The sequence below is a fragment of the Trachinotus anak genome, unplaced genomic scaffold, assembly GCF_046630095.1.
Source record: "Trachinotus anak isolate AG129_WGS33_773 ecotype Australia unplaced genomic scaffold, CSIRO_AGI_Tana_v1 ptg000025l, whole genome shotgun sequence".
Taxonomy (NCBI): Eukaryota; Metazoa; Chordata; class Actinopteri; order Carangiformes; family Carangidae; genus Trachinotus; species Trachinotus anak.
This window is the reverse complement of record NW_027273876.1, coordinates 3,403,459-3,430,617: the sequence shown is the minus strand read 5'-3', so window position 1 is coordinate 3,430,617 and position 27,159 is coordinate 3,403,459. Positions and strand designations below refer to the sequence as shown.

The 27,159-nt window shown below is 41.6% G+C and overlaps 4 protein-coding genes across 5 annotated transcripts in view; 2 read left to right on the top strand and 2 right to left on the bottom strand.

Moving 5' to 3' along the window:
- myo1d (myosin 1D) overlaps nucleotides 1–2,171 on the bottom strand; it is a 114,146-nt gene extending 111,975 nt beyond the window's left edge. For both annotated transcript variants that reach the window (XM_071463075.1, XM_071463076.1), the window contains exons 1-3: nucleotides 2,054–2,171; nucleotides 749–850; nucleotides 572–637 (exon numbers count right to left, since the gene is read on the bottom strand). The gene's annotated coding sequence lies outside the window, so the exon portion shown is untranslated. The remainder of the gene's footprint in view (nucleotides 1–571; nucleotides 638–748; nucleotides 851–2,053) is intronic.
- The window catches only part of cdk5rap3 (CDK5 regulatory subunit associated protein 3), a 288,850-nt gene that overhangs the window by 107,209 nt on the left and 154,482 nt on the right, over nucleotides 1–27,159 (top strand). The gene's annotated exons all lie outside the window — the stretch shown is intronic.
- On the bottom strand, nucleotides 7,662–16,223 carry pdk2a (pyruvate dehydrogenase kinase 2a). Its single transcript, XM_071463090.1, has 11 exons — nucleotides 16,019–16,223; nucleotides 14,983–15,124; nucleotides 14,379–14,450; nucleotides 14,105–14,289; nucleotides 12,808–12,897; nucleotides 12,564–12,641; nucleotides 12,077–12,153; nucleotides 11,882–11,980; nucleotides 10,129–10,239; nucleotides 9,575–9,688; nucleotides 7,662–9,383 (listed from the first exon to the last, which is right to left on the bottom strand). The coding sequence occupies exons 1-11, from the start codon at nucleotides 16,134–16,136 to the stop codon at nucleotides 9,240–9,242; spliced, it is 1,230 nt and encodes a 409-aa protein (XP_071319191.1). The 5' UTR covers nucleotides 16,137–16,223; the 3' UTR covers nucleotides 7,662–9,239.
- The window catches only part of LOC139608931 (TANK-binding kinase 1-binding protein 1-like), a 67,711-nt gene continuing 58,230 nt past the window's right edge, over nucleotides 17,679–27,159 (top strand). Inside the window, exons 1-2 of the mRNA XM_071463080.1 lie at nucleotides 17,679–18,206; nucleotides 22,606–23,078. The gene's annotated coding sequence lies outside the window, so the exon portion shown is untranslated. The remainder of the gene's footprint in view (nucleotides 18,207–22,605; nucleotides 23,079–27,159) is intronic.

Genomic DNA, 27,159 nt, shown 5'->3' with positions numbered 1-27,159 from the left:
TGGTTCTGTTGCCTTCATCTGCCGCAGATCCTGAACGGTGTAGTAGATTTTAAAGCCAGCGCTGTCGTCCATCTTGAAAATCTACCACATCTTTCAGGATGTGCGACAGAGATGAAGATACCAGAACCACCTGCCCTCTAATTGGACTCCGGTTTGTGATTGGACCATCTTTGTCCAATCATTTTAAGGTGTAAGGATGGCGTCAAAATTGTGTTTGTAAATTCAGTGTCACACACTGTGTAGGAACTTTGAACACCAAGTTTTACACAGTTGTCTGCTTTGTATCTATTCACAGACATTGACAAAAGCAGGTCTTCCACGGTGTCTTTGTGTTACCTCACCACTAATTTCATTTGGTCAGATTTTAAAATCACACGGTCTTTTTTCAAATACAAATCTCCTCTACACAAGCACAATGTCTTCACATGCATATACTTGAGATTTTGCAGGTTTACAAAGATTGATTTAAAACTACATTTGGAATTATTTATGAACATCACTTTATAAGCTCAAAATCCTTTTGATCCTAGTTTAGGTATAGGTATGTGATGGAGTCATGCCCATGACTTACCATTTTTTGCTGGTTGTGGGGCACCATACAGGATGTGGTCCTGGCCTGAGGTGGGTCCTGGCATCTCTATGAAAACATGCAATTATACTAAAATACATTTTCCATTGCAGGGCAAATCAAGACATTCTAGGCAGCTTTTCACAAACATTTTTACTTTAAATAATTCATTTCACTTACCATTATAAACTCAGTCAAGTGCAAGTTATGAAGTTAGCTCCCATCAGTTTCAAAGGAGGTTACCGCACACAGCTCCACCTGCAGATACTGTTGACAGGAATCCTGGAAAGATTTTTAAAACCTTACATTACTTGGTTGTGGTTTAAGTGGCATTTACTGGTGCTAAGTTATTTCATCCTTTGTTCCTCGTTTTTTTTTTTTTTTAACCTTACTGATTGGACAATGACAATCCAATCACAAAGTTCAGTCAGAGGGCAGGTCATTCAGTTGCCTTCAGCTCCATGGCAGATCCTGAAAGTGTAGTAGATTTTCAAGCCCATGCTGTCCTCCATCTTGAAAATCTACTACACCTTTCAGTATATTGGCAGAGATGAAGGTAAAGGAACCACCTGCTCTCTGATTGGACTCTGCTTTGTGGGATTGTCGCTGTCCAATCAGATTAAGTTAAAGAGTCAGAATGTGTACTTGTCATTTTTGAGCATAGGGGTGGGCGATCTGGCCAAAGGTCATATGTCAATCTTTCGAGCTTTATCACGATCTACATTGTTTCCACTGATTTTACTGTGAAAGTCCCAACCGGAAGTAACGACGTCTTCTTCCGCCGCTTTGACACCAGCTCCAGATGTTAGCTAGCTAGCAGCTCTTCCTCAACAATGTTGTCTTACATGTACAAACTGTGCCACAGCCAATCACATTTCTGAGCTCACATGGAGGATTCTTTTGGACAACACAGTTATTTATGAGGCGTTATAAGCGCTTTGGTTTGACAGTGAAGTCGCTGCTAACCAGCTGCTAACCAGCCGCTAACTAGCTGCTAACCAGCTGCTAACCAGCTGCCCCGCCTCCTGTGTGCCGCCTTTACCGCAGGTGTCTCATTGGCTGGTGACGTCAGCTCTTGTTCTGCTCAGGTGAAGAATATAATAATATATAATATAATATAATATAATATATGTCTGTGAGCCAAATGCACCAGGCTGCAGAACAAGGGCCGTTGTCGCCAGCTGCGGTTAGCAGCAGGCTAGCTGTTGTTAGCAGGCTAGCTGTTTAACAGGCGGCAGTGGGCAGGTTAGCAGCATTAACCTTGGACATTAACCAGGGCTCTCTAAATGTAGCAGCTTTAATGAAGGCATCTGTACATTCATATTAAAAGTTGATCATATGCCAAAGTCAGATCACCCACCACTAGTTTCACAGTTTTCTGCAAACAAAACAACAAGCATCAATATTTCAGTTCATTTCTCTCATGATGCAAAGGCCTCGTCCTCCAACCAAACAGGCTCTGATGAATAAAGTGAACTCTCTTACCTTCGGTGCTGCAGAGGAGCAGATCCGCTGGAGGCTGTTGACAGAGCAAAGCTTCAGTTTCTGCCTCATGTTTGTTTGTTGTTGCTTTTTAAAGAAGAAAACGCGCGTTTTCTGGCCAATCAGGCAGGAGGGCAGCGGATAAACAGCGGCTCTCTGCGGCTCTGCGGCTTCCTCTTCCTGCTCCACCTGCTCCACACTGTCACAAGGATCAGCTGTTTCTGCGTGTTTGTTCCCGGTTTATGTTTCTGACTTTACTCACATCATTCTGGCAAAGACTCGACCGAGTCTAACCAGTTTGTTTCCGGTTTGTCTCACGGACACACGGGAAATATTAAAGCAGAAACATGAAGGCCAGAAACAACAGGAAGTGCCGGTGAAGGAAATGTTTAAGGTTCATAAACTGCAGCGGTGAGTGAAGGTAGAAGCCCAACAACAGCTGTGCACAAAGTTTAACTTACTGGTAAATAATAATCACAACATTCAGAAACATATAGTTCATTTTGAATAAATAAAAGGCTGAAATGTCTCCAGTGCTTCCTGGGCCCCAGGACCAGTGAAGCCTGTGTCTGAAAACACGTCACTCTGTCCTGAAGCTGGAAACCAGAGAATCCTCCAGAGACAACACAACAACACTGACTCTGAAATGTTCGCAGCTGTGTCCTCCATCAAAACACTGATTAAAATCTGTCAGTGATCAATGAAAATGTTTAATGCAGGAAATGCATCAGTCTTTAATTGAATCACTCACATTGAGAGCAAATGAACAAACACAGCAGAAAAACAGACTCTGGAACTATCGACTGAAAAAGTCAAAGGTTTGTTCTCATCATCTGCAGCTGAGATTAATTTGAGCCACTGGGGGAGATGAGTTACCGTGCTGACCCTATAATCTACAGTAGCTGTGCTGTGTTCCTCCTAACACGTCTCATTTGGCTTTAAATTGGGCACAAAATTTGAAATTTGAATCTGATTTCGGGTCAAGAAATGATGTAAACATTTTATGGCCTCACAACATCAGAGCCCCGTTCACTGTTAAAGAGCAAACCAGGTCGACATCGAACATTAATGTTCTCTCTTTGGTTTCTAACTTAAGTGAAGAGCTGCATGTTCACAAATATTGACCAAACTGTTCTGAGGCTCAGGAATAAGAACAGTGAGTTCTGTCAGAGGGTTGGTTCTCCTTTAAATGCACAATCCTGATCATGATTGTTGTGTCCAATCCATGATTATAGTGGTCTGTCCTCAAAGCATCTGGTGCAGGAAAATAACTAAATTATAAACATTTAGGTCATTACAAAAGCCTATAGAAGACTTCAATAGAATTATCATATAAACTTGAAAGTGAAAAAAATCCATGATAGGATTGAGATTTCTGACACACGTATGTGTTCTAGGATAAAACACTGGACTGAATGAACGTGAGCAAAGCAGGACAAGCAGGTTCCAGCTGAAGGTGTTTAATCTTTTGCTTGCAGTCAGTCAGGTGTGAGTGGTTACATGTCTACAAATGAAAGAAAGCGAACATACAGGTCAAATTCTATCACTTTATCCTGAATAAATCAACAAACAATTCTAAATCAAAATCAGTACATACATTATCGCTTTAAATATATAATCGTGGGAGAACAAACCAAGGAGATTAAATGTACCACTTAACAACAAAATACACGACTTGAGGAAATATAATGAAATAAACGACTCACTCAGGAACAAAGGTGAGAGTAGCTCAGCTGAAGGACGAACGGAGAATGAGCTCAGGACACAGAACGAAGAAAACTCAGGACACCTGTGTGAGCTGCCCAGTCAGCACACCTGTCCTGCTCAGCCCAGCAGTCATGTGACCCCACTTCCCACAGGATACTTTAAGTATAATTTAAAAAGAAAATGCAGTACTCCAATTTGCATTTTCATTTTCACATACTCATGTGTGTACTCATCTATAAACATATTAAAATGATGATTTTCAAAGACTGAAGCTGCTCTGCAGCGACAGTATTTAAACATAATGAACAAACAGCCCTCAGGCCACTGCATCTACATTTACATGTCACTGCGCTCTTTAGGGTCAAAATGAAAATGCACTCAGTCCTCTCATGGAGGCAGGTCGTCAGTGAGGACGTCACTTCCTTGTCACTTGTCATTTTCCTGTCACTGGGGCAGTGGTTGTAGCTTGTTCCCTGTAAGGAAATGACCAGAGATGAGATTTAAAGATTTTTAAATCTATTACAATAAGTGATAAGATGCTGAGAGACAGGAGTCTGGTGGTTCTTCTGATCCCAGGTCACAGCAGAGATGCAACCAGAGATGCCCTGTTAGGACTGACAGGGCATGAATGACAAAATCCACTGTGATGTGCAGCATAATATATGAATGATTTCTTGTTATTGTGCAAATCATTTTTACAATTTTGTGCAAAAATATTTTTACAGTAGTTCCTTGTTGTTGTTTTTGATAGTCATAATGTTAGACTGATGTTTTAACTTTAAATGTGACTTTTTCCTCTGTTTCCTCATGATTCCTGTGGACCACACCATCATGAATGACAGCGGTCTGTATTGTGACAATGTCCTTGTACTGATGTGTGCAACATAACACTGCATCAGTGACCCACCAGAACTGGGTGCAACTCTGGAATTCTTGCAGAGGTAATAATTGTAATGTAATTATTTAAAGTCATGCTATTTTAAACCAATGAGTAATAATAATAATAATGATAATAAAAACCTTATTTATACAGCACCTTTCAAAATAGAGTTACAAAGTGCTGTACATATGAAACGCAACAAAGCAATAAAAGAAAGAAAGAGTCAGTTAACTATAACAGAGTAAATTACAATTACAAACACATGTGTTAAGACAATAAAATCATAAAACAAACAAAGGAGAATAAAACAAAAAGTAAAAACCAAAACTAGAAACAAGAAACAAGACAAACGCATTAAAATCAAGAATTAAAAGCTGCTTTATAAAAGCATGTTTTGTGTACTGTCTTAAACTGGGGCAGTGACTCAGCAAAGTGTGGTATCTGAGCTTCTCTTGTCATGTGATATAATTATTTTGTGTCAGGTTTAGTCATAACCTTAATGCAACTATACTTTTCTCTCTCATTTTCCTCACATGGACATAAAATATATGGCGTACAGCAAATTCTGCACATTTGGGAGTTTAAATATCTGCATACACTTTTTTGTGTAAATGTGAAATATATATATATATATATATATATATATATATATTTGTACACACACATATATACACCTATAGGAAGTGGATGTTTCTATCAAACAGACCACTAGAGGGTAACAGCAGTAATCCAACCAAAGTGTCAGTGTCGTTTTAATGACAGAAAGACTCACAGAAACTGGAGCAGAGGAAAATTGCAACAGCACAACACATGCTTTAATTCAGGCTCTTGAGAAACACTCCAATGACGAAGCCCCCAGTCCAACGGCCATAGTTTGATGAAGTCAAACAACCAACACAGTCACTGTTGGCAGCTACACCGTGTTGACAGGCCACTTTCACACACTGGCAGGCTGAGATGTTGGCAGCTGTGATGTTGTGATGCTCTGTGTATCAAGGGCATCAGGCCGTAGGTCAGCGAGGGGTTTCACCGAGCTGTGCCAGGTTGTTTGTCCTCATAAAGCAGCGTACATGTGTTTTTTTGTCGTCTTTTTGTGGTCCCCAGCCCTTTTTTGTCAGACGTACCCCAGCATGACCCCTGACATGTAGGCTACCCCTTCATCAGCACCACCCGTCATCCTCTAAATGCACTTTTCATGCACTTTATTGCATGAAAAGTGTCACAGCTGACTCACACCTTATGCACAAAGCAGTTTGTACATGAGTTGAGATGTTTCTAACAGTCACAGTACACACAGTGCAGATATTGAACGTGGTGTTTGTGTCACTGCACTGTCGCCACTCCTGTTGCTATGGAGAGTTTATCAGCCTTTTGTTTGTAAGAGATAGGGAGAGGCGGCAGTGCTGGATTCTTTCCACTCCCGGATGTAGCTGTGGCAGCCGGGGAGTAAACACCCTGGTTCAATGACCATATTAAGATCAGCTGCTGTGGCCTGTTTGCTCATATAAACATGAGACTGACTGTTAAATATGCCTCAGCTGACAGCTGCCACCCGCAGGACATTTCATTCATCAACATAAACAGACAGGAAAAGATAACATACATGTATATATAACAGCTACGCACTCAGGCTACACTGTAAATACACAAAGGTACTTGTAATGCCCTTTCAGAATGTTATGTCTTTTTATATATCATGAAACATATTATGAGGTATTAAGTTATTAATTCTGATATTTTGTTTAATTTATTCTTATTCATTAATAAACATTGTAATATTTCAACTATATACTGTGGGGTAGTCTTTTATTTAATTTAGGAACCTTAAATTGAACAAATATTAGAACAAACACCTTGAAATTTTTAATACACAACAGGCACACACGCACACACACAGAAAGCTTCAGACAATATGTAAAAAAAAAAAAAAAAATCCACACCGAGTCATTTGTTCTGACCTTCGTGTTGTCTAGAAAGTCAAGAAGGTGTTTTTCTACTCAGATGACTCAGTTTTTATGTGTTTTTGTCTTATTTAGACCATTTCAGCCGCCGCCTTTGGAAACACGGGGGCAGAGTGGATTAGTCTCTTGGCTGTGATCAATACAAGCATCAGACGTTGATCTTTGGCTGTTGGTGGAAACAGTGTAGACTCTGAACAGCCAGAAACTGCAAGCTCAGCTTCTGGGTTTGTCTTCCGCCGCAGAGCAGTGACTCCCAACCTTTGGCTTGTGAACCTTAAAGGCAAAGCCATGTCTACCTTTGACCCCCTATTGCAAGCTGCATATTTCTATGAATCGCAAGCAATCCAACCAAAAAGTCATGCTCAGATTATTCCATCCAAGTGGTTCTTAGAAGTCTAAAGAGGAAAAGCATAAAATATTACAAAAGTCAGATTTTCAAAGCAGAAATATGAATTCTTTCTTATTTTGACTCTGGTTTATGATATTGAGACGCCTCAGATTTACAAGCCAGAAGTTCAGTATTAAAAACCTCAAAATTAATGAAAGTTACTTCTATAGCCACTACCATTCTTAATATGTAAATGTGTGCTGCTTCTCTTTTTTCTTATAATGAATCTGTGTGATACATAAAGCCAAAAGAAACCAGCTATTACTAGAGCTCCCTTTAGGCTTACCCTTTAGCTGCATGAGTCTGAAACAATTACAAGACCGTGACTGGTCTGTTCCCATGTGATGACCTCTGTCTTACTGGGCTCTGCACCAAGGCAGGCAAGTTTTAGAAGACAGTGTGATCCCCTCGTCATTTGCTGGCAGTGTGGAAACTTGTACTGACATAAATCTTCCTGTGTCTATCTACACTGCCTTTTTTTTTTTTTAATGCCGGAGGGTCTGGCGCTGGACAGGCAGCAGGGTAGAGTTGCTGTAATTGATCTGGTCTGCACCGGATCCTGTTACACTGAGGTAAAATCTGGCCACCGCTGACTGATATAATCCCCTCTGTATATCTGATCAACTCTACTCTAATCCCACACTGTCAATATCAAATAACACACTGCAAGAAGCATTTTTGTTCTGAAGTTGTTCTTTTATTATTATTTGGATTGTATTTACAGTATTTACAGTCATTTCAGTCACAGTGTAGCTATAAAAATCAACTCTTTAACATACTGTGTGATTCAGATAAATATAATACAAAAGAAAACGGTTCAGTTTCAACACGTATGGACCCAGGGCGTTTTGTCCTTATATGGCACAGAGTAATAAACGATCGAGACTGACCTTGCCTTATTGGATCACAGAGCTGTACAGAACTCAAACATGACATGAACTGCTCTCTGGGTTTTAATAACGCTAGCCTCCATTGAAATCTGCTAAAAGCATCAAAACTCCAGACTAGAGGTCTTCAAGGGTCCATCTGAACCCTAGGACCCAAATCCAACCTGGGACTTGCACGGGTTAAGACCCACGTTTCCTAAAAACGGTTCCGGGTCGGTTCCCTTTCCATCTGTTTAACATTATGTGTAACACCCAAGTGGATCTGAGAAGATCCGTCCGTGATCAGACAGTGCTGATCATGATTCAAGTGCTCTGTGTGTGTCTGTTGTAACTTTCAACGTTGTAGTAACGTTAGGATGAGAAAGCAAAGACGCTCCATTAAATATAAACATATTTCTCCACGAGTCAAGGCGCACGGTAAAGTTAGAGACCAAAGCTGGAAGAAAATAAATATAAAGACGTCAAACCCAGCAGCAGTTATTCTGCTTGGGTCCAACATTTCTCGGTTCTGCATGGGTCCAGGACCAGCTTTGAAATAACAGATGGGTCCGGATCAGGTTTAGATCTGACATTTATTGGTTCTGCGTGAGTCCAGGTCCCAGCTTTCAAGTAACAGACTGCTCTGGTTCGGTACCGGGTATCACATTTCTGGGTCTTTTTGGGTTTGCGCGCATATTTTTGCACCCGTGAAGAAAAGACCTCTGCAAGTACCGTGGTGGCCAGATGTAAAAGGTAGTATATTAGAGAGAACTTAGGTCACATGGTACTGCAGGTTCTATCATATAATACTCTGTAATTAATGAGAAGAAATGCACAGAAGAGTGGATTACATTCAGCCTGGTCCAAAAAAACAGGTGTTAAGATAACACTGTATCTTATCAGACATTTTTAAAAGAGTGAAATGTCAAAAGTATCCACGCAGAAATCCCAAAAACCACTCAACTCCAAAGTCATACATTTGTTCAAAACTACAGACTCAACAGTATTACAGTACTTTCAATTTAACAATGTGCAACAGGAGTATTAGTTTAAATAGTTCAAGTACTTTCAATGAAACAAGCCTTTGGGTGAAGTTGCTACTGTAAGGCTTGGGTGACGCGCCATCTTGGTTGTCGTTTGCGCCCCCCCGCCCCCCCCTCAGAGAAGACTGTGACATGTATGCTCTGTTAGTAGCTGTTTTCTATTTGTCTACTTTCGCATGAATGAGCCAGAACGACAACAGGGACTGAAAACAGCGTCAGCATGCTACTGCTAAGTCCAGACCGTACCCATCTGCCTTGGAGGATGACAACATGAGAACATGGAGACAGACATTCTGGAGGCTTCGTGGAGTGTAGGCTTGAAGCACCAGAGCTGGAGGACATTTTCACTTGGCCACCTTGTAGTTGCTCAGATCCAGGGGCTCTTTACTGGGTACACACCAGTCGTCAGCCTCTTGGCTCACTTTGTAGTTCTTCAGAGCAGTTTTGTTGTACACTGGAAGCCTCTCGATGGAGTCCGTGGACAGCGCCTGGAGAGAGAGGAAGACGAGATGTAAATGGCCTGTCTTACCTGCAGTGGCTGCACAGGTCTGCAGGGTTTGGTTTGGGTCTAACAAAGACATGTCATAAGCCAATTGTCTCTCTCTGTAATGTGCGGCGGACTTTCAAACTCTTGGCATCCTGTCACACTTTTCATGCATGATCACCGCGCCTGGCGTACCTTCAAGTAGATGACAGCATCTGTGCCGTGGCCCTCCATGGAGTAGAGCTGCAGGTCCCCCTGGAAGTACTTGGCGTAGAGACGAGAGATGGGCAGACCGTAGCCGAAGCCAGCCTGCACGACGGCAGAGAGAGAGAGAGAGAGAGAGAGAGAGAGAGAGAGAGAGAGAGAGAGAGAGAGGGAGGGAGGGAGGGAGGGAGGGAGGGAGAGAGAGAGATCAAGGGTTTAAGAAGGATTTGTTCTGTGTCGCACTGCAAGCAGCAGTGCTTCTCCATGGAACAGACAGGTCTTTTGTCATGTTTGTTTTGTGCATTGCAGATCACTTGTTTTATAAGAAAAAATTTACTCTTATCTTTAAATAGCAGAGTCTGAATAAAAGGCTAAATGAGTATTTCGGTGCCTGTAGGCAGCACAGAAGTTTAACCAAATACCAAATGGTACAATTAATAGTTTCCTAATAAAAAAAAAACTATATTTGTTTTTCAATATATGTTAAAGTGCAAACATGTTAATAAATGAAATGCAGGCACCCCACTGCTTGTTTCTCTACTTACCAGTGGAGGCCGTGTGTGGTCTCCTATCTGTGGAGCAGGAGCAGTGGAGTACATGTAGCTGAAGAGGTTCTCGATCCTACGAAACGGGACACCACCACCCGTGTCACTCACCTACAGATAGGGACAGAAATAGAGAGAGAGAGAGAGAGAGAGAGAGAGTGAGAGAGTGAGAGTGATGTGAGATCCTCAAACAGTGCTGAGCGTGAGAAGGTGGAGGTGATGCCAGCAGACGAAGTGCCTGTCGCCAACACCTGGCCTCTTCAGGGTGGAAAGAAAGTGGCTTTCAGTTTGTTTACTCCACATATTGTCATGGTGAAGGTGCAGAGAGGACCAGGGCCTGCATGTGTCAAAGGCTGCTGCTGGTAGAGCAGGTATGTCAGAGAAAAGTACAAGGTGCAATGTACAGTTAGCAAAGCAGTGAAATGAGGGTCCGACTGGATGGCAGGGCAAAAACTGCAAAAACTGCAAAAAAAACCCTGAAAACAAATTTAAAAAATGTAACGATATGGCATATGGCATGAAATATCACAATATATGATGTTATCAGATATCGGTTCAAGCCTAATGCAGGAACATATCAGCAAGAGAAGACAAAAAGATGCATTTTAAAGAGACAAAAACTCATCATTTTAACTGCAACAAGCTGTGAACACAACACTGACATTTGCAGCGGTGAACTTGTTCGCCAACAGTAGCTTAATTACACCTCCAGCAAACACGCAGCAACAAATTAGATATATGGAGACGTGTTTGTGCCACATGATGAATCTAGGTCCTGGTCGCTCTGTGCTGGGGCCCACAAACCCCTGAGGAAGAATCTGGTGTTTCAGCTGCTAAATGCACAACTACGTTTCCCAGCTAGTTGCTAGCTTTGTCAGTGTTTGACGCTGTGTAATAATGAACAGAGCTTTTTTTTTATTATTTACTGAAAACTGCTCCTGGCTGCTGCTGGACTGGAGTTAAGACTGAGCCAAAACATTTAAGTGGTAGGCAGTAAAACCAAAACTATGAGCTGAAAGACATTAATGCATTGGATTCCTCATTGCAAGAAACATCTTCCACATTTAAAATGACTAATCAGCACTAATCAGACTTTAAGTCCTAATTTTCACTTTCTTGTGTCTGATAAATTTGGGCATTTTGTTTTTGGCTGACACATCACTTGTTGCCAAATGTCTGAGTGACAAGGCCTCTTAGTAACACCCTGGCATTAAGACAAGCTTTCAGGGCTCTATGAATATGAAGGCACACAGCCCATGTAGCTAATCTTATCAGAGCTTAGTGGCTTTGTTGCCAGTAGGCGCTGTGCTCAATTGAGGGTGAAGTTGTTACATAACAGGTTTAGAGAAAGATTTGGGTGGCGACGACGTAAAGGGGTGGTACAGTTCACTTTAAAAGCAAAGGCGTACTGTTAATACTGAAGTGATCTGAACAGTAACATCAGTGTTAAAGATGAACTTCTCACTCCGACAGAAAATACTGAATTCCTAATCCGCTTGCTGTTAGTGTTTGAACATTACGGGAGGACACTCCTGGAGGCGACCTGCACAAACACAGGTCCACAGCACAGAGGCCGGAGGGAGGAGCCGAGCGTGGACTCTGCTGCTCCGATGCTCCGTTGTTTTTCGGAGGGTCTAAAGATAGAGGGTGTCGTATACTGCACAGGTTCTGAGCTGCCATGTCCTCATGTACCAAAATAACCACCACATTATTCGTCCATCTCAGGCAGCTGTACTTTAAAAATGCAACCCACCTTGATTGACATGTCCTCTCCTCCCAGAGACACCATGACTTTAATGGGTGGGAGGTCGTTGCTGCTCTCATGGGTCTCAATGGTGGCCCTCATAGCGTTCTACAAAAAAGGTGAAACATGACATGCAATGTAATAAAACTCATTTTAAAGTCGTTATTAAAATAATTGAAAATGTATCTGAGTATAGGGTCATACCTTGAAGAGCTCAAACAGCATGTGGTAAAGGTGAGAGGGCACGTACACAATGCTGATTGTGTGGTTCTTCTTCTTGTCTGCACAGGGAGGGAAACAAACAACGTCTTTTAATTTCATCCACTTCACTTAAACTTCATTATCCTTCTTCCATCAGTGGCGATTATTCTGCTGGGGCTTTACGGTTGGTGAGGATGGAGAGGAGAGGGTCTGCTGTGTGTCAATATTGTCTGACGCAGTCAGCCGGGGCCCACTAAGCCATTACTTCAGCCTCAGTGCTATAATTAGAAGCCCATCAGCTCCATCTGGCTGAATGTTAATTTACGTACAATCACTCATACTGTATGTATACACAGAAGGCTTGACTGTATTTGCTCTTTATTTAAATCTCCCCAACAGACCGCGAGGACATTTGCCCCGTGGGATGTTGGAATTACCAGTAAAACTGGGTGTGTATTTAACCTGCCAGATTAAATCAGGGTAAACTTACTGTTCATCTCCTGTAGTATCAGATCAGGGGAGCGGAGATAGTACTGGTCACACAGCATCTTGGCACTGTGGAAGGCATCTGACAAAAAGCAGGGGGATGATAACAGAAATTATCTTTACATTATAGTCACAGTGATCAAGACAATAAAGAGAAGAAAATTCATCTAGAATTACAAGACAAGTCATTTTAACACATCAAAACTTTTGTTGTTTGCACTTTAAATCCAATCAGAATCCATATTTACCCTGGACCACATCTCCCACTTGACAGTGAGGGTCAATGCTGCCGATGGTGTTGGGGTGGACAGGGTTGGTTGTGCCATCAAAAACAAGAGCTGCAGAGAACAAAAAAACACTAAGGTAAGAAGAACAGAATACACTGTGTCATCTGTAGTTAATGGACCATCAACATATCCAGTTCAGTAACAATTAGGGCTAGGTGGTGTTTGAAATTTTGACAATTAGATACAGGTACTGATGACAAGATGATACTTCATTGATAAAAACAAGACAAACTTTTGTTTATAGAATTAAGTCTAAAATTAGTAAAATCATTCTCAAAATAATCAAATATTTAATATGTAAAAAAGACAGAAGTATTCAATGTCAGCATTTGGTACTTTTTGATACTCAGTGCTTGTGGGTACATTCCTGCTGATACACAGAAAGCACTGAAGTTTGATACTCAGGCTTGTAATAACACAAGATATACCACAGTAATACAAGAGGTGGTGGGAATGAAAGATACAAGCAAACAGTGTGAAAAATCTCCTTCAACATTTAAAGGTTCCACAGTTAATAAATCAAAACATCTCCCATCATACAACAGTAGTTTAGAAACAATAACAACATGCATCAACAATCTTTGCTCCACATGACTGATGATACCTCGACAAGCTCTCTGCAACCAACAAAAAACATAAATTAAAATAAATTCATTAAAATATAAATGACAGAGGATGACAAATGTGTATCGTTTTGAGCCATTACATTAATTTGCTTTTGTCCAAAGCAACACACATTTTTCCTGTGCACACACACACATTGTCTTGCTGAAGGACACCTCGACACAAGGACAGGAGGATTGAAACAACCACCTGCTCCATCTTCTACACTGTAACCACCCAAATGTCACATCTTACCTGAATTAGTGCTGACAAAAGAAAGATAAAAAGACTGTGGTTTATTTCCCATTTGATTTTGTACTGAATGTTGTTCAGGTAAAAGCAGTTTCAGTAGCAACTTCCTCACTGTATCTGTGATTTGTCTCAAATCTGTAATGAGTGTGACAATAAAGTTTGTTTTGAATGATTATTTCAGGGTAGAGATTTATTTTTCCCTGTGGCAAGAGGCAGCGAGCAGAATGTTGTGTTTTTAATCAAATCTCAACACGGTTTTTTCAGCAGCAAATGGATTTAAGTTGAGATCTCTATCTCACTGGTTATTATCTCTGACTGAATGATTAAATTCACCAGATAAACACCAGGTAAACACACACACACACCCACATGATGAAGCTCTACTTGAACTTGAAATACTCACTGTGCTGGTTGATGAGCATGCGGATTGAGATGCGGCTCATGTAGAAGCGGTCCAGGAAGTACTGGATGTTCTGGTTGGTTACTGGGTCGTGGGGGAAGGCCTCTTTGTATTCGATGATGCCCTGGGCCATGGTTGGCACTACGTCGTTGTGCCTGTTTCTGATGGTAACTAAGGCGTCAACAAACCTGGGGAGGAAGGGACATAAAGAATCATACAAAAATCTGACACAGCGGGTTTCTCATGAGTCTCATTATGACAAATATTAGAAACTTACTCTCCCAGGACTTTGTGGTCATCTGGATTCTTGTCAAGGAAATCAAGGATCTCCATTAAACTCTGGATGTACCTGATGAAATCATACACAAACACGTGTTGTCAAATGCAGAGCACGGCCTGCAGGTATTTCATTACATCCTTCCAAGCGTATTTTTGTCATAGTGTGTTCCCCACACAGGAATGAGAAGCAGGCCGTTTGAAAACAAGGTCACGTGACGTGTGACGTGAAACTAGGGGAGAGTTCACAGCCGAGAGCTCCAGCCCAACCCCCCACCTCTCACAGAGCTAGCTGGAAGGAATACAACTTGGTCAAAGGCTGCGTTTGTAATTCTGAGCATGGCGTTGACACAGTGGGATAACACACCGTCCCAGTAAAATGGCAGTAAACAAGTCAGCAGCTGTGGCTGTTAACTTCTCAGGCATCAGGGGATGAAAACCTGGGATCAGATTCAGTTTTTTATAAATTATCGCAGAGGCTGAGATATAAGTTTGAACATCTCAATCTTTCCTGTTCTGAAAAGAACATCAGGGCCATAGTACAGATGTTGCATAACATGGCTCACAACAACACAGAGATCTGGCTCGGTCCTGATCTGACTCACCAGCTCTGCACCATCTGCACAGACGGGGTTTTGAGCAGTCTGTCAGGCAAGAGGTTGATTTCCTTCATAATGTTTGAAAGTCTGACAGGGAGTTCCTGCCTCAGAAACACGAAGGATGTCTTCTCACAGGCGTTGATGGAACCTGGACCAACACAGACAGAACACCGATCAGAGCCGAAGCCATTCATTGATAAGATCATTGGCAGAAAATGAATCGATTAATTGTTTTTCAAGCAAAAAAAAAAAAAAAAAAAAAAAAGACTTCAAAAGTGTGAAGATTTTCTAATAAATTAAATATATTTGGGTTGTGGACTCTTGGTTGAATGAAAACAAGCACTTTTCTGACATTTTAATGACAGAATCAATAAATAAATTCATTAAAAAAATAAAAAATAAAAGTAATGAACGATGACAATGATCAGTAGTTGATTCCTTATTATACTGATTGTACTATAGGACTGAGTTTTATACTGTTGGTTGGATAAAACAAGCGATTTGTGATGGAGGTTTTCACTATTTACTGACAGTTTGGCCAAACATGTAGTTGTATTATCAACATGTATAGATAAACACATGAACAGTTAATGAGAACAACCATCAGTTCCAGCCCAAGGAACAATTACTACCATTGTAAAGTGGATATTTGCATTACTTTGAAGCATTTTGCTCTGTAAATAGTTAACACTGCCTCTTTCAACCGAACATGAATGTTTCTGAATGTTTACTTCAGCAGACAGTCTGTCTGATAGATGATTTATAAGATGCTCTGTGATTAATTATTAGTAGGAGCAGTGTAATTCAGTGTGTTTCCATCGCAGGGCCCAGTCAAGCCTGAGCTCGCCTCAGATCTGACGCAACTCTCTGCTGTGTGTGCCCCCCCCCTGCAGCCCAGCCCCTGCAGAGCAGATGTTCACACATGCACGGCTCCTTTTACATGTTTTTACAAATGTGCATTGCATTTCTGATCAAACTCAAGCAGCTCCCACCGCCCCTGCTCCCTCACAAATAGCCCATCCGATCGGTGATCGATACTCACCGAAGTCGAGGAACTGCTTCATGGAGAGCGGCGACGGGGAGAATTTGGAGAAATGCTCGATGTGTTTGGGGACGCTGGCCAAGGCGGCGTTTCTCATCATGAACCTGACGAACTTCATGCCTGCTGCGGAGGGTCTCTCTGCGGTCCGACACTGGCCGAGCCTGTCACCCTGCAGCCGAATGAAAACAGGGGGAGGCAACCGCTGAAAACAGCCGAGCTGCAGCCTATCACAGGCCGGGGAGTTTCTTCTCTACGTCCCCGGCTGGCCAGTAGAAATCCTCGGGGGGCGGGTTGAGTGAAGTCTGGGTGCTCCCGGTGTGGAGTCTCCCTCAGGAGGCAGCTGTCCTTTTTGTTTTGATTGTGTAAAAGGTGATTTAGTGGAAACGTTTGTTGGGAACACACAGATACAATCATCAGCATCAACACACGCCTGGAATAATAATGAGAGTCATTATTAATATGAATAATGAATAGATTTTAATTCTGAACTCCTCACATGTTAGAAATCATTTTGATGAAGTGAGTTTAAATTGAACCTTTTTGCATAACAGTGATTCATTTCCACCATGAATGTTACACCTATTTTCCCATGAGAAACATGATCATCAGTTATCAGTTATCATCATGAGCAGGTTAATCTCCTGTAGTTTGAACTGAAATCGACCCGGGAGAAGCTTGTTTTCTTGTTACTACTCCACCCACACCACCAACAGAGGGGATGCGTCTGAAAACACTGGTCTTGTGTTTTACCTCATACACAAATTTGTGTCCCTTTGTCCTTAGATCCTTGGTAACTTTCTGTTGCCTCTAACTCTGTGACCACAAAGCTCAGCCACAGTCATTAACAAGTGCTTATGTGGATTTTATCAGGCAACTTTACAACTGTAAAACTGTGATTCGCAGAAATCAGCCTCCTGTCTGCTTAAAATTGAGAAGTAGTATTAACAGCCTGTGATCAAATGATCATTTTATGCTTGTTAAGTTGAATGACAACAGAAAATAACACAATATGTAAATGACAACGACTGAATTGTGAGTATAGGTGATCACAGAGCCCAGGAGGAGACTGAACTGAAGGTTTAACCAGGTGGGACTTTGCAGGTAACCAGGCTGTCTGCTGCACTGATGGTAACATGTTTGCTTTGATGCACAGATTTGCTTTGAATCAAGAAACTGAGCTGTGTAAACGATTGTCATTGTCACACATAAACTGCATTTTCAGTCTGAGCATCGTCTGACACTGGAGGATATGGTGAACCCAAGCCTCTCCATTCAGTTAGGTTCATTATTAACTTCTAAAAGTTCATCCGTGTCCATTCTCCTCTGGATGATGACCCAGTCGGACACAACCTCTGCCCCTTGTTTATGTCCTCCTGTCCTGATGGGCAGGGGTTCACCCTGTGTGAATGATTGCCGGAAGCTTGCCACCAGTGAGTCTGAATAGAAATGCCTTTGTCAGGGAACACAGCGTCCCGGTCAAATCTCCCATTACATAACCGACGGCTGTGTCAGTACAGTTGGGATTGTCATAATAAAGCCAGCCAGGCCTGCCTCACCATCAAAACATTAGTTTACACATTTTCTAGTTGCATGTGGGAAGCATAGAAAAAAAACAAAAAAACAACTACGAGTATTATTGCAGTGAAATGTCAGAAATCAGCGCCGCAAAATGTCACGGCTCATTTCAGCTTCGCCAGCTCACAGCAGATAATCAGCTGGTCCCTGCTAAACAGAATCAAAACAAGTATTAGTCATATTGTTTTCAAATGACATTTGTTAGGTTGTTTAGTGCTTGTTGTACTACATCATCTACATTCATGCTCCAACAGGATTTCATCTTGTTTCAGCTCATGGTATTTGGAGCTTCATTTATTCATTCAGCTTCATTGCCAGCATGGGTTTTTTTTTTTTTTTTATGTTTTGCTTGTAGTGTAGTTTGGATCCTAATACTTTCCAGCCCACAGAAGAACTTGTCACTTGTCACTGCAACACATTTAAATCTGACAGTCACAGCAAACTGTGTTGTCCTTCATGCTGATGCTTCTGCTGAAAGAGAAGTACAGTGGAAGCCAAAAACATCTCTGTCAACTGAAGGAGCTCCTGCTAGGAAGGAAGAGGCTTTGGCCAGCAGTGGATTTATTACCCATGGAGATTTATTTTTGTGTTTGACCACAGGAAACTGAAGGCAGTTAAGTAAAAAGTAATTTAAAAATCAAAGTTATTCATTCATATTTGCCTAGAGGGCCCTTGGTTTACTCAACACTAATAGAAAAGTAGGATTTCTAATGGCTAAATGTGATGTTAAACGTCCTTATTCTGAGCATAAAATTCAGTGTTTTCAATATTAACTACATTCTGATTCAGTTTCTTGTATCACACAAATCCCTGGCCTCATTTTACTTCACACAGAAATGATTCTGTTGAGTTTCAGCAGTGGGATACATGGATTTTAAATGTGGGAAAAAAAGGGGAGAACTTGTTTCAGCTCAATACCCAGGATCAGGGATACCCTGGGTTCTGGTGCTGGAATAGGCAGTGGGAGGGAAAAAGTACATCCCTGAATAACAATTTCTCTCTCTGTGTGTTTTATTTTTCTACTTTACTTTTGTCGTCCTTGTAATTATGGCTTTAATAGTGGTTTGTGATTGTATCATTTTGTATGAGCTAGCCCAGGAGACACATCTAGCGGAGAGTGTTAACTGGTCAGGGGTGGGCTGGGGTGCAGGGGGAGTTGTTGGCCACCCCCAGTACTTTTCCGCTCTCCATCGGCCTACATTCCCGGCAGCAGTCAGTCAGCTCCTATTGCCCACTGTCAACAGTGGGGCATAACAGGCATAAATGGTATGGCACTCTGTCAATGCCATATCAGTTCAAGAGTGAGAGCCAATGGACAACAACAGCTCCAGTGGAAATTTCCTCTCAGTCCAGGCCAGGGGGAGCTGTTGTTGGCCCACTGGGCAGAGCGGGGGTCAGTTCAGTTAGAAACTGAGTTTAAATGCCGCTGACTCACTGCACAGGGTGAAATATAACAAAAGATTTCCCCTGATTAACGACTGCATCAAATCCCCTCCCTGAACTTCATTCCTTGTTATTACATCTATTTTGAAAAGAGCAAAACCTTTAATAATTAATCAAACTCATTGGCTTTTTTAAAATTTGCCTGACCAGAGTAATCACTACAACATTCACAGTGTGTGAAGTTCCTATTCATGAACAACGGATGATGGCAGTGCTACGTGAATACAGATTAGAGAAGACGTTGCGCTAATCAAGCACATGAATAGAGCTTTTACATGGTCATTATAATCATTTTTGAAAGGAGCCGCTGACAGTGAACAATGAAAAAAGTACAAAGGGAGGAATAATGAAAGAAAGAAAGAAAACTTAAGAGTGAACAATCTTTCAAAGGTCATGTTGCCAATAACTACAAAATTCACCAGCTAACTCTTGGTAGTTTCTGTCAGTCGTTCAGTCGTCCATCCACACTAGTGTCTGTGAAGCTCTCACCCTTCATAGTGAGATTCTGTTCTTTTAATTATTAAAAATATTTTCTTTAGCATGTCCACTGTGCCTTCTGTTATTCCGTATATCTCATACCCAAAACTGCAACTGTCAATCACAATCCTCTGCCATCTTTATAAAGTCTCACACTCTGGTTTTTTACCTGTTCAGGGATTTCCTCACCATGTGAAGCCGTGTTGCATTAGACACAACCCAGACCTGAACTGAGGAATCACAGGTTCTTTTATAACCTTGCAAAAAAAGTCACCAGCACTCACAAATAAATAGAAATCAGTTTTTATGTCCACAGCAGCAGATAGACAAACATGTTTCAGCTCTTGGCCGTCCTCAACGCTTCCAGTGTGAACATTTTTTTTCCAGGTTTGTGACTTTTGACACCCATTATACGTTTTGTATATTCTAATTGAACACACCAGTTCTTTGGGTGCAGTCCTCTGTTACCTTGTTCAAGCAGTTAGTTAGCCTTTTTACTGCAGCCAGGTAAACTGATTTTTGTTGCTTTACGATTATACAGCCCACATCTCATCTTAAAAATAGTACATTTATCTAGCATTTTTGTGATATTGCACAGGTTTGCACTCAGTTTTGTTGTATATTGTAAATACAGGAACAACCCTGTCTCCCTGAAATTACATTTATATACTGTTAATTTGATACTTAATTCATTTTTAAATAATTTTTTAGAAGAAAATGAATGACTTGGTGAATCAAATTGAAGAGAAAATAAAGACATTTTAAAAATCACATTATTGGTTGATAGACTTGGTGTTTCAACCCCTACACAACCTTTTCCATAGAAAACAAACAAAGTGCCTGGGTGCTTTTATGCGTCAGTCAGATGTATTGGTCAGTGTGTGTTTATAAGATAAGACTTTATTGATCCCTGAGGGGTTGACTTGTTACAGCAGCACAGACAGGCTGAGGTTTAAGAAAACTGATTAACTCTCTGAATGAAATAAGTAAAAACATAAAACACATGGTTAAACAAATTAGAGGGATGGCATTAAAAAGCCAGAGACAACACTGTACATTACTATACCTCAGACTATATAAATGAATTGTGCAAATATTTGTGCAAAAGATAAGAAATAGTCCAACAGTGCAACTCCAGCAGCCATAATGTGTGAATTACATGTATTGTAGAAGAGCATAGGTTTGAATAACAAGTACAATTTACATAGTAGTATAATATTTATAATGTTATGTTATATATAATATATGTGCAGTAGATGTAATTTACACCCACTATAGCCTTCAGTGATAATACAATACTATACAGTATATAGGCTATAACAAAGTGAAGAGAATAGTTCATGCAGGATTAAATGTAATGATATAAAAACATAATAACACAGTACTAATACTATTGTTGTAGTATGATACAGGTAATATAATGAAATGTGTTAAATATTAAATATAAAATATATATATATAAAAAATATTTATAACTGAACTTTTTTGGTTGTGTATTGACGAAGGAAACTTCTCTTTTCTTCTCTTCATCATGAATCAAACACATAACAGCAGAAGAATGAATCCTGATAATTCTCGGATGATGCAGCTGTCTTGGGCTTATTACACAAGAGCAGCACCCCATTAGTACATGGGGAGAGTTGTGAAATGGTGTGATAAGACCCATCTCACACTGAAGATGGAGGAGGGAGTTTTTGATCCCTGGGGGCCTGAGCCTCTGTGGTTATCCACCACGAATCCATCACTCACATCCAGAAACTTTACATTGACTGTACACTAACTTGGGAGCCTCATATCTGGAGCTTTAGCTCCTGATTTCAGTGCAGACTTCATTTCTCACACAGGCAGAGTTTATTGGAGCAGCACAGTCCTGAAGTGCATCATAAGATTGAATGTTTCATATGAGGTTGGTGACTTTCCTGCAGACAGTGTGGAAGATTATTGGAGTTAAGTAACATTGTGAATGAGTAGGCTGCTCTATGACATGCAGATAAAACTGTCTTTGATCCAGCTCATGTTCTTCACCTAGAATATCACCTCTTTCCATCAGGCTCCAGTATAGTATGTGTTGGTTATGCTCCTGTCAGTCACGGTTTCTATGCAGAGAAATGCCATACTGGATGATGCACCATGTGAAACAGAAGGCGTAGTCCACTGTGCAGCGTGATGCATGACAACATATGTGTTCCAGCTGCAGGGGACCAAATGTAATATGTAAGATGTGTTAATTTATTCAGATCCTTTCTTAAAAAAAAGCACAAGTGAAATATTTGTGGCATCTGTTTTGTCCATCAAATGTGCGTTTATTATGTGTGAAATGTCAAAAACCCATTATACACTCTTGGTGCAATTGTTATTCTCACATTTTACATGTGGAGTATCTATAAATCACTTGTGCTGCTATTATGTGAATTTATTAGTCACATACATATACTTTTATATGATCTTACCATGAGGAATGAGCAAAATGCAACATGATCTCTCAGTTACAAAAGATATTTCTAATCTCTGCAAAATAGTAACACGAGTTTCCACTGAATAATGGTTTTCATTCAAACATGAATGAATGTACAGATTATCTGAGACAGTACTACACGTCTTATTCAAGTTAAATGAAATATGTATTTAAAAGTTATACTTAGTAACATCTGGACACTTGGAAACCTAATGTAAATATACATTCTGTTATTCAAACTGTATCAGAGTGAAATCGTTTATTGAATATTTGATGTTTAAAGTCACAAAAAAGACACATCAGTGAAACAAACATTTCCCATAATGTGCATTACACAAAGGAGGCATTGACTTCCCTTAAATTATTCAAAGGGTCAAGGCTGTAAAAGAACATTGTGTTTCCACTTCCCTGACACTTTCTTCTTTATGTAAAGTTGCACAGACATTTTTTTTCATGGTCTGGAAAACAGGAGGTGTGAAGAGTTTTCTCCTCTAGAGGCTGAAGCCACTGGTTGAGCCTCTTGTCTTTAAATGTAAGCTGGTGACTTGTTTGCATGCATACTGTTTGCATGCTTGAGCTATAAATACACTTCAGTCTGGTTATTTGCTGCTTTCATCTCGTCCCCTGCTCTCTGCAGAAACCGTGAGGACGCGCTGTGTCTGGGCTTCAGCTGGAATTGCTGAGAGGACAAATATCTCAAGGAGCATATTTCACATGCATTAATCTTTTCCTTCGAGTCGCTGAGGGACGTGTTTCCTCCCCCTCTGAAATGCAGGGTGACTCAGGCAGGAGACATAGATGTTCTCGTTTTAAAAGGAGAGACTGACGCTCCTATTCCCGCGACATCATCATCCCACACGAGTGGAGCTCCACGGTGCGCGGAGTGATGCTCAGTCCTGCACAGTAGCAGCTACAGGAGGCGTGCTCGTCCCTGCCACAGCAGCCCGGGAGGAGGACCGGAGCGGCGGCCAGCAGGCTTTCACCAGGCGCCGGCCACACCGTGGCAGAGAGCGGCTTTCTTCTTCTTCTTCTTCTGCTTTTGGGGGGTGCTCTGCCCCCGCCTCCCACCCTCCCGAGCGATGGCATCTACGGATCGATCAACGGGAGCGTGTGAGTTATCTTTCTCTACCCCATCCGTTCAGGCTGCTTCATGTGTCGGACACGGTGTGCGCCGGAGACCGGAGCACACTGGGTGTCTGACCGTAGCGCATCACAGCCATGTTCTCATCATCAGCACAACCTCGTTTCTGAAATGGGCCAAACAAGAGGATGTAAGATTAAAAAAAACAAAACAACAACACACCATCATCTGTTGTGTTTATTTATTGTAGGCTACGCGCAATGGATTTGCACAGCTGATGCAAACATCTCCTTAAAGGAGACGCGTGTGCGCGGCGCTTTGGCAACATCAGCATCACACACACACACACACACACACACACACACACACACACAGAGCGATGCCCTGGCCGCAGGCAACCTTCAACTCCAGCTCTGTGCTGATGGAAAGCGGTCAGCAGGAGTCGCCTACATCTGTCGGGCAGTTGTTCTCTGGCCTGCTCTCATCACACAGAGCAGCCTCCGGTACAGACACCACAGCTGAACTCGGAATATCAACTGGATGTTAGGTTGTAGTAACAGAGAAGTAGTAAATGTTCATATAAAAACACACTTTTCTGTACAGCAAAAGCTTGATACCCTGGAGGAATATTAAATAATATATAATATTAGTGTGAAGGAAATACTGGACATGCTGCTGGAGTATTTCTGATCCGGAAATACAAACACTGTACATGATAGATGAATACAAGAGGAGTAAAAAATGGAAGACACAGCTTGTCCTTTTCTCTGGTAGTAGAAAAACTTGCATGTGGATGTAACTGCACTGAATATCTGCTCGATGCTTCAGACTAAAATGGCAGAAGTCACAGTCAGACTCACAGCTGAGCTCCCCCTCTGGATATCTGAAAAAAAAAAGTCATTATGAGAGTCTGTGCATTAATTTGAGGTTATGTCAGCATGCTAAAAATATGAATCTGGAATAATGTTTGCCATGTTCACCATCTGCGTCAGATTTCATGGCGATAGTTGTTGAGAAAAATGACAACATGCTGGTGTCGTTTGAGAAAGAGTCTATAGAGACACATCTGGGAGCCATGAACATCTGTGCAGTGTTTGTGCCCGTCCATGGTGAAGCGGTGGGGATACTTCGGCCTGCTGGTGGAGCTAGAGCAAGTCACAGGATCATAAAGTCATTAGGATTCAACCTCTGGGGACCATGAATATTTGTACCATTTCATAGCAAACATGTTATTTCAGTGGGTCCATTGCCTTCAGCGCTTTAGCTTGGCTAAAAACATAAACAACCCAAGGGAGGGTGCTGAGAGGAGGCGTCCAAACACAAACACTGCACATCAGGCTGAGTACAGATAAATACAAGAGGAGAGGAACATGGCAGACACCGCTCACCTTTGAAAGTCGTGCATGTGGATGTGGCTGTACTGAAAGTCACAGATGTTTCAGATTACAGTGCAGCGGCGAGTCTCCTGTGTCGCCCTGACAGCAAACACACAGGGGGTTTTTATATGAAGCGAGGCTTTGAGGGAGTCTGTGACGGTCCTCAAAGGAAGCCTGGAGTGGATTAAGAGTGGACAGCGACGTGGTGCTGAAATGCAGCCGGGTTTATCCTCTCTGGTCTCACAGGGGCAGAGGGAAATGTGGAGAAATGAAAAACTGAATACTTAGCCATGCTACTGGCCTTCAGATCTGTGATCCAAGTCATTACTCCACATGCTCAGACAGGCCTGGTAATTAGCTCCATGCCAAAGTCCGTCAGTCACTGTCACTGCCTCTGCAGCAGCCTGTGAGAGGGGTCAGTAGGTTACATTAACAGCTCCTTATTTTTCCATTTGAAGAGGCTGATCTTACTGGTCTTCGGACTTCAGCTGATTACCACCACTTCATTTAAAGTATTCAGCCCACCCTTCTCGTCCTCGTCCCAGTGGGTTCTGTCCGACGGTGCTAATTTAAGGACGTGAATCATGTCTGTGGTCGACCTGCTAATCACCAATCACACACTGTGCTGCTGTACAGTGTCTCATGAGTCCGGGCTTGTTTTGCTATTTTTCTGCCCTTGTTAATCATGTTATTGTTTTTTTTTATTCTACCCTCAACACTTTGAAATGGGATTGCTGTGAGCTCCTCCGTGCTTGAAGCTGTTGTGTAATGTACTTTGCTGATGAGTGCTGTTGATGCTGTTTTTTTTTCAGAAACATGTGAACTGTGAAGTGAGATGAAGTGAGGGCGGCGATTTCACTCTCATGAGGAAATGGCCTCTTGGTCTGATTTTGTTTTGAAAATTATTAGATTGCTCCCAAGGCCACTGTCCATCCAAGCCAAAACAAGACATGTTATATCAGGGTTTTTGGGGGGTTTTTTTGTTTGATGGGACCAAAACACTTTACAGGAGAGTGTATCATGGTTCCAGTAGTTTGGGTTTTCGCTCTGTCATCATGACTCATAATCAGAGACACACCCTTCAAGGGTTTGTTTCATTTGTGGAGTTAATTGGAGTGTTTTTTTGGAGCTGCACTGTGCCCAGCTGACCTTGCAGAGGGTTGCTCTTGAGTAACTCCTGCAATGTGTCTAAAGAGGTTGTGTGTGTGTTTGAGGTGAGAGGTGTGTGTGTCTGTGTGTGTGTGGTGGGGGGGGTTACTGACGCCATCAGACTGAGAACATTGGCACTTTCGACTGAACAGAGGAAGTGCTTTTCTCTGTTGAATGAATTAACGTGCAGAAGCAAAGCTGTTAGCGCGACTTGTTCAACGTCCTGGATGATGCCGCTCATCCTGGAGAAATCACAACCACGTCTCGTCTTCTTTAAAGAGCAAAACAGCTCAAAGCCATGCGTCGCATTGTGTTGTTATGTCACTCAAATTAAAGTAATCACTCGAAACCATCCAAAAAGGAAGCATTTGCAAACAGTTGCCTCAGTGCTGTGACGTCTAGAGAAGCAGCAGATCATTAAGTTTATTTCAGTGCTTCTGCTAATAGCACATTAAGTTCTGACAGGCGTGTAAATATAAATCAGTTTTTCAGTTATTATCATGATCAGTATTCTCCTCTCAAACATGCTGATGATTACATTAATTAAATTTACATATGACGCAGAGCTCAGGTTTTTGTTATTTTCCTCATCTACCTCCCATAAATAAATAATGTAATCAATAAATGCAGATTTTTTTAGGCTTTTTCTTTTTATATAAATGGTATATTATTTAAATGTACCTATCGTGTGCAGCTTTAAAAGCTTCATGCTACAGCCTGAGAGACCGACTCTGTGTCCAAGACGTCCTCCAAACTAACTGACAGTATCATATATTGTGCGTTATTGCTTCCAAAACCATTAGAAATGATTCTATTGTTCAACCAATGCTAAGATTAGGGTTTAGTCAGGCTTAGGCAGAAAACTGCTGTTGGTTAAAAGTGGACTGGAGAACTCCCCAAGACCCGAGTCAGTGGAGTTTTCCTTTAAAGTCAGGGACAGGTTGTAGACAGAGCTGAGCAGTAATTCACACAAGAAGTCCTTGTCGTTAAATGCAAATGTGCTGTATGTAGTTTTAGTCATTGTAAGAAACTACTGTCGTTGCAGATGTGAGGATAATCGATGGCCTGGTTGTGCACTCTCGTGTTGTTTCCTTCCCTGAACCTGACTGATATCTCATAGACCGAATCTGAGAATTAGAGCTGTCAACACGCTGAGAGCGACAAAAGAAAAGAACACGCTGTTCTTCTCACGCAAAATATAATTGTCCTCATCTTCTTTAGAGAACCAGGTCTTTTTAGAGGCAGTTCTGACATAATACTGCACCGAAACATTTCAAAAATCCTCACAAGGTTGAAGTCAGTCAACAATACAAACAGACAGGACAAGATACCAATCGCTCAGATTTATTGCTTGCTTCTGAAAAAAAGGTGAGAAAGGTTTTTTTTTTTCTGTTTTGAAACCATGGCCTTGGCTGTTCAGCTCTGTGAGTGAGTGTTGTGTTTTTCACTGTTCACAGCAGGACTGGACTTGAAACGCCGCAGCTCCTGTGTGCTTTACTTCCTGTCTCAGCTGAGAGTTTGCTGTACGTCAGCTGCGTCAGGACTTGTCTGCTCCCTTGATCATGATGTTCAGTCTGAGCCAGAT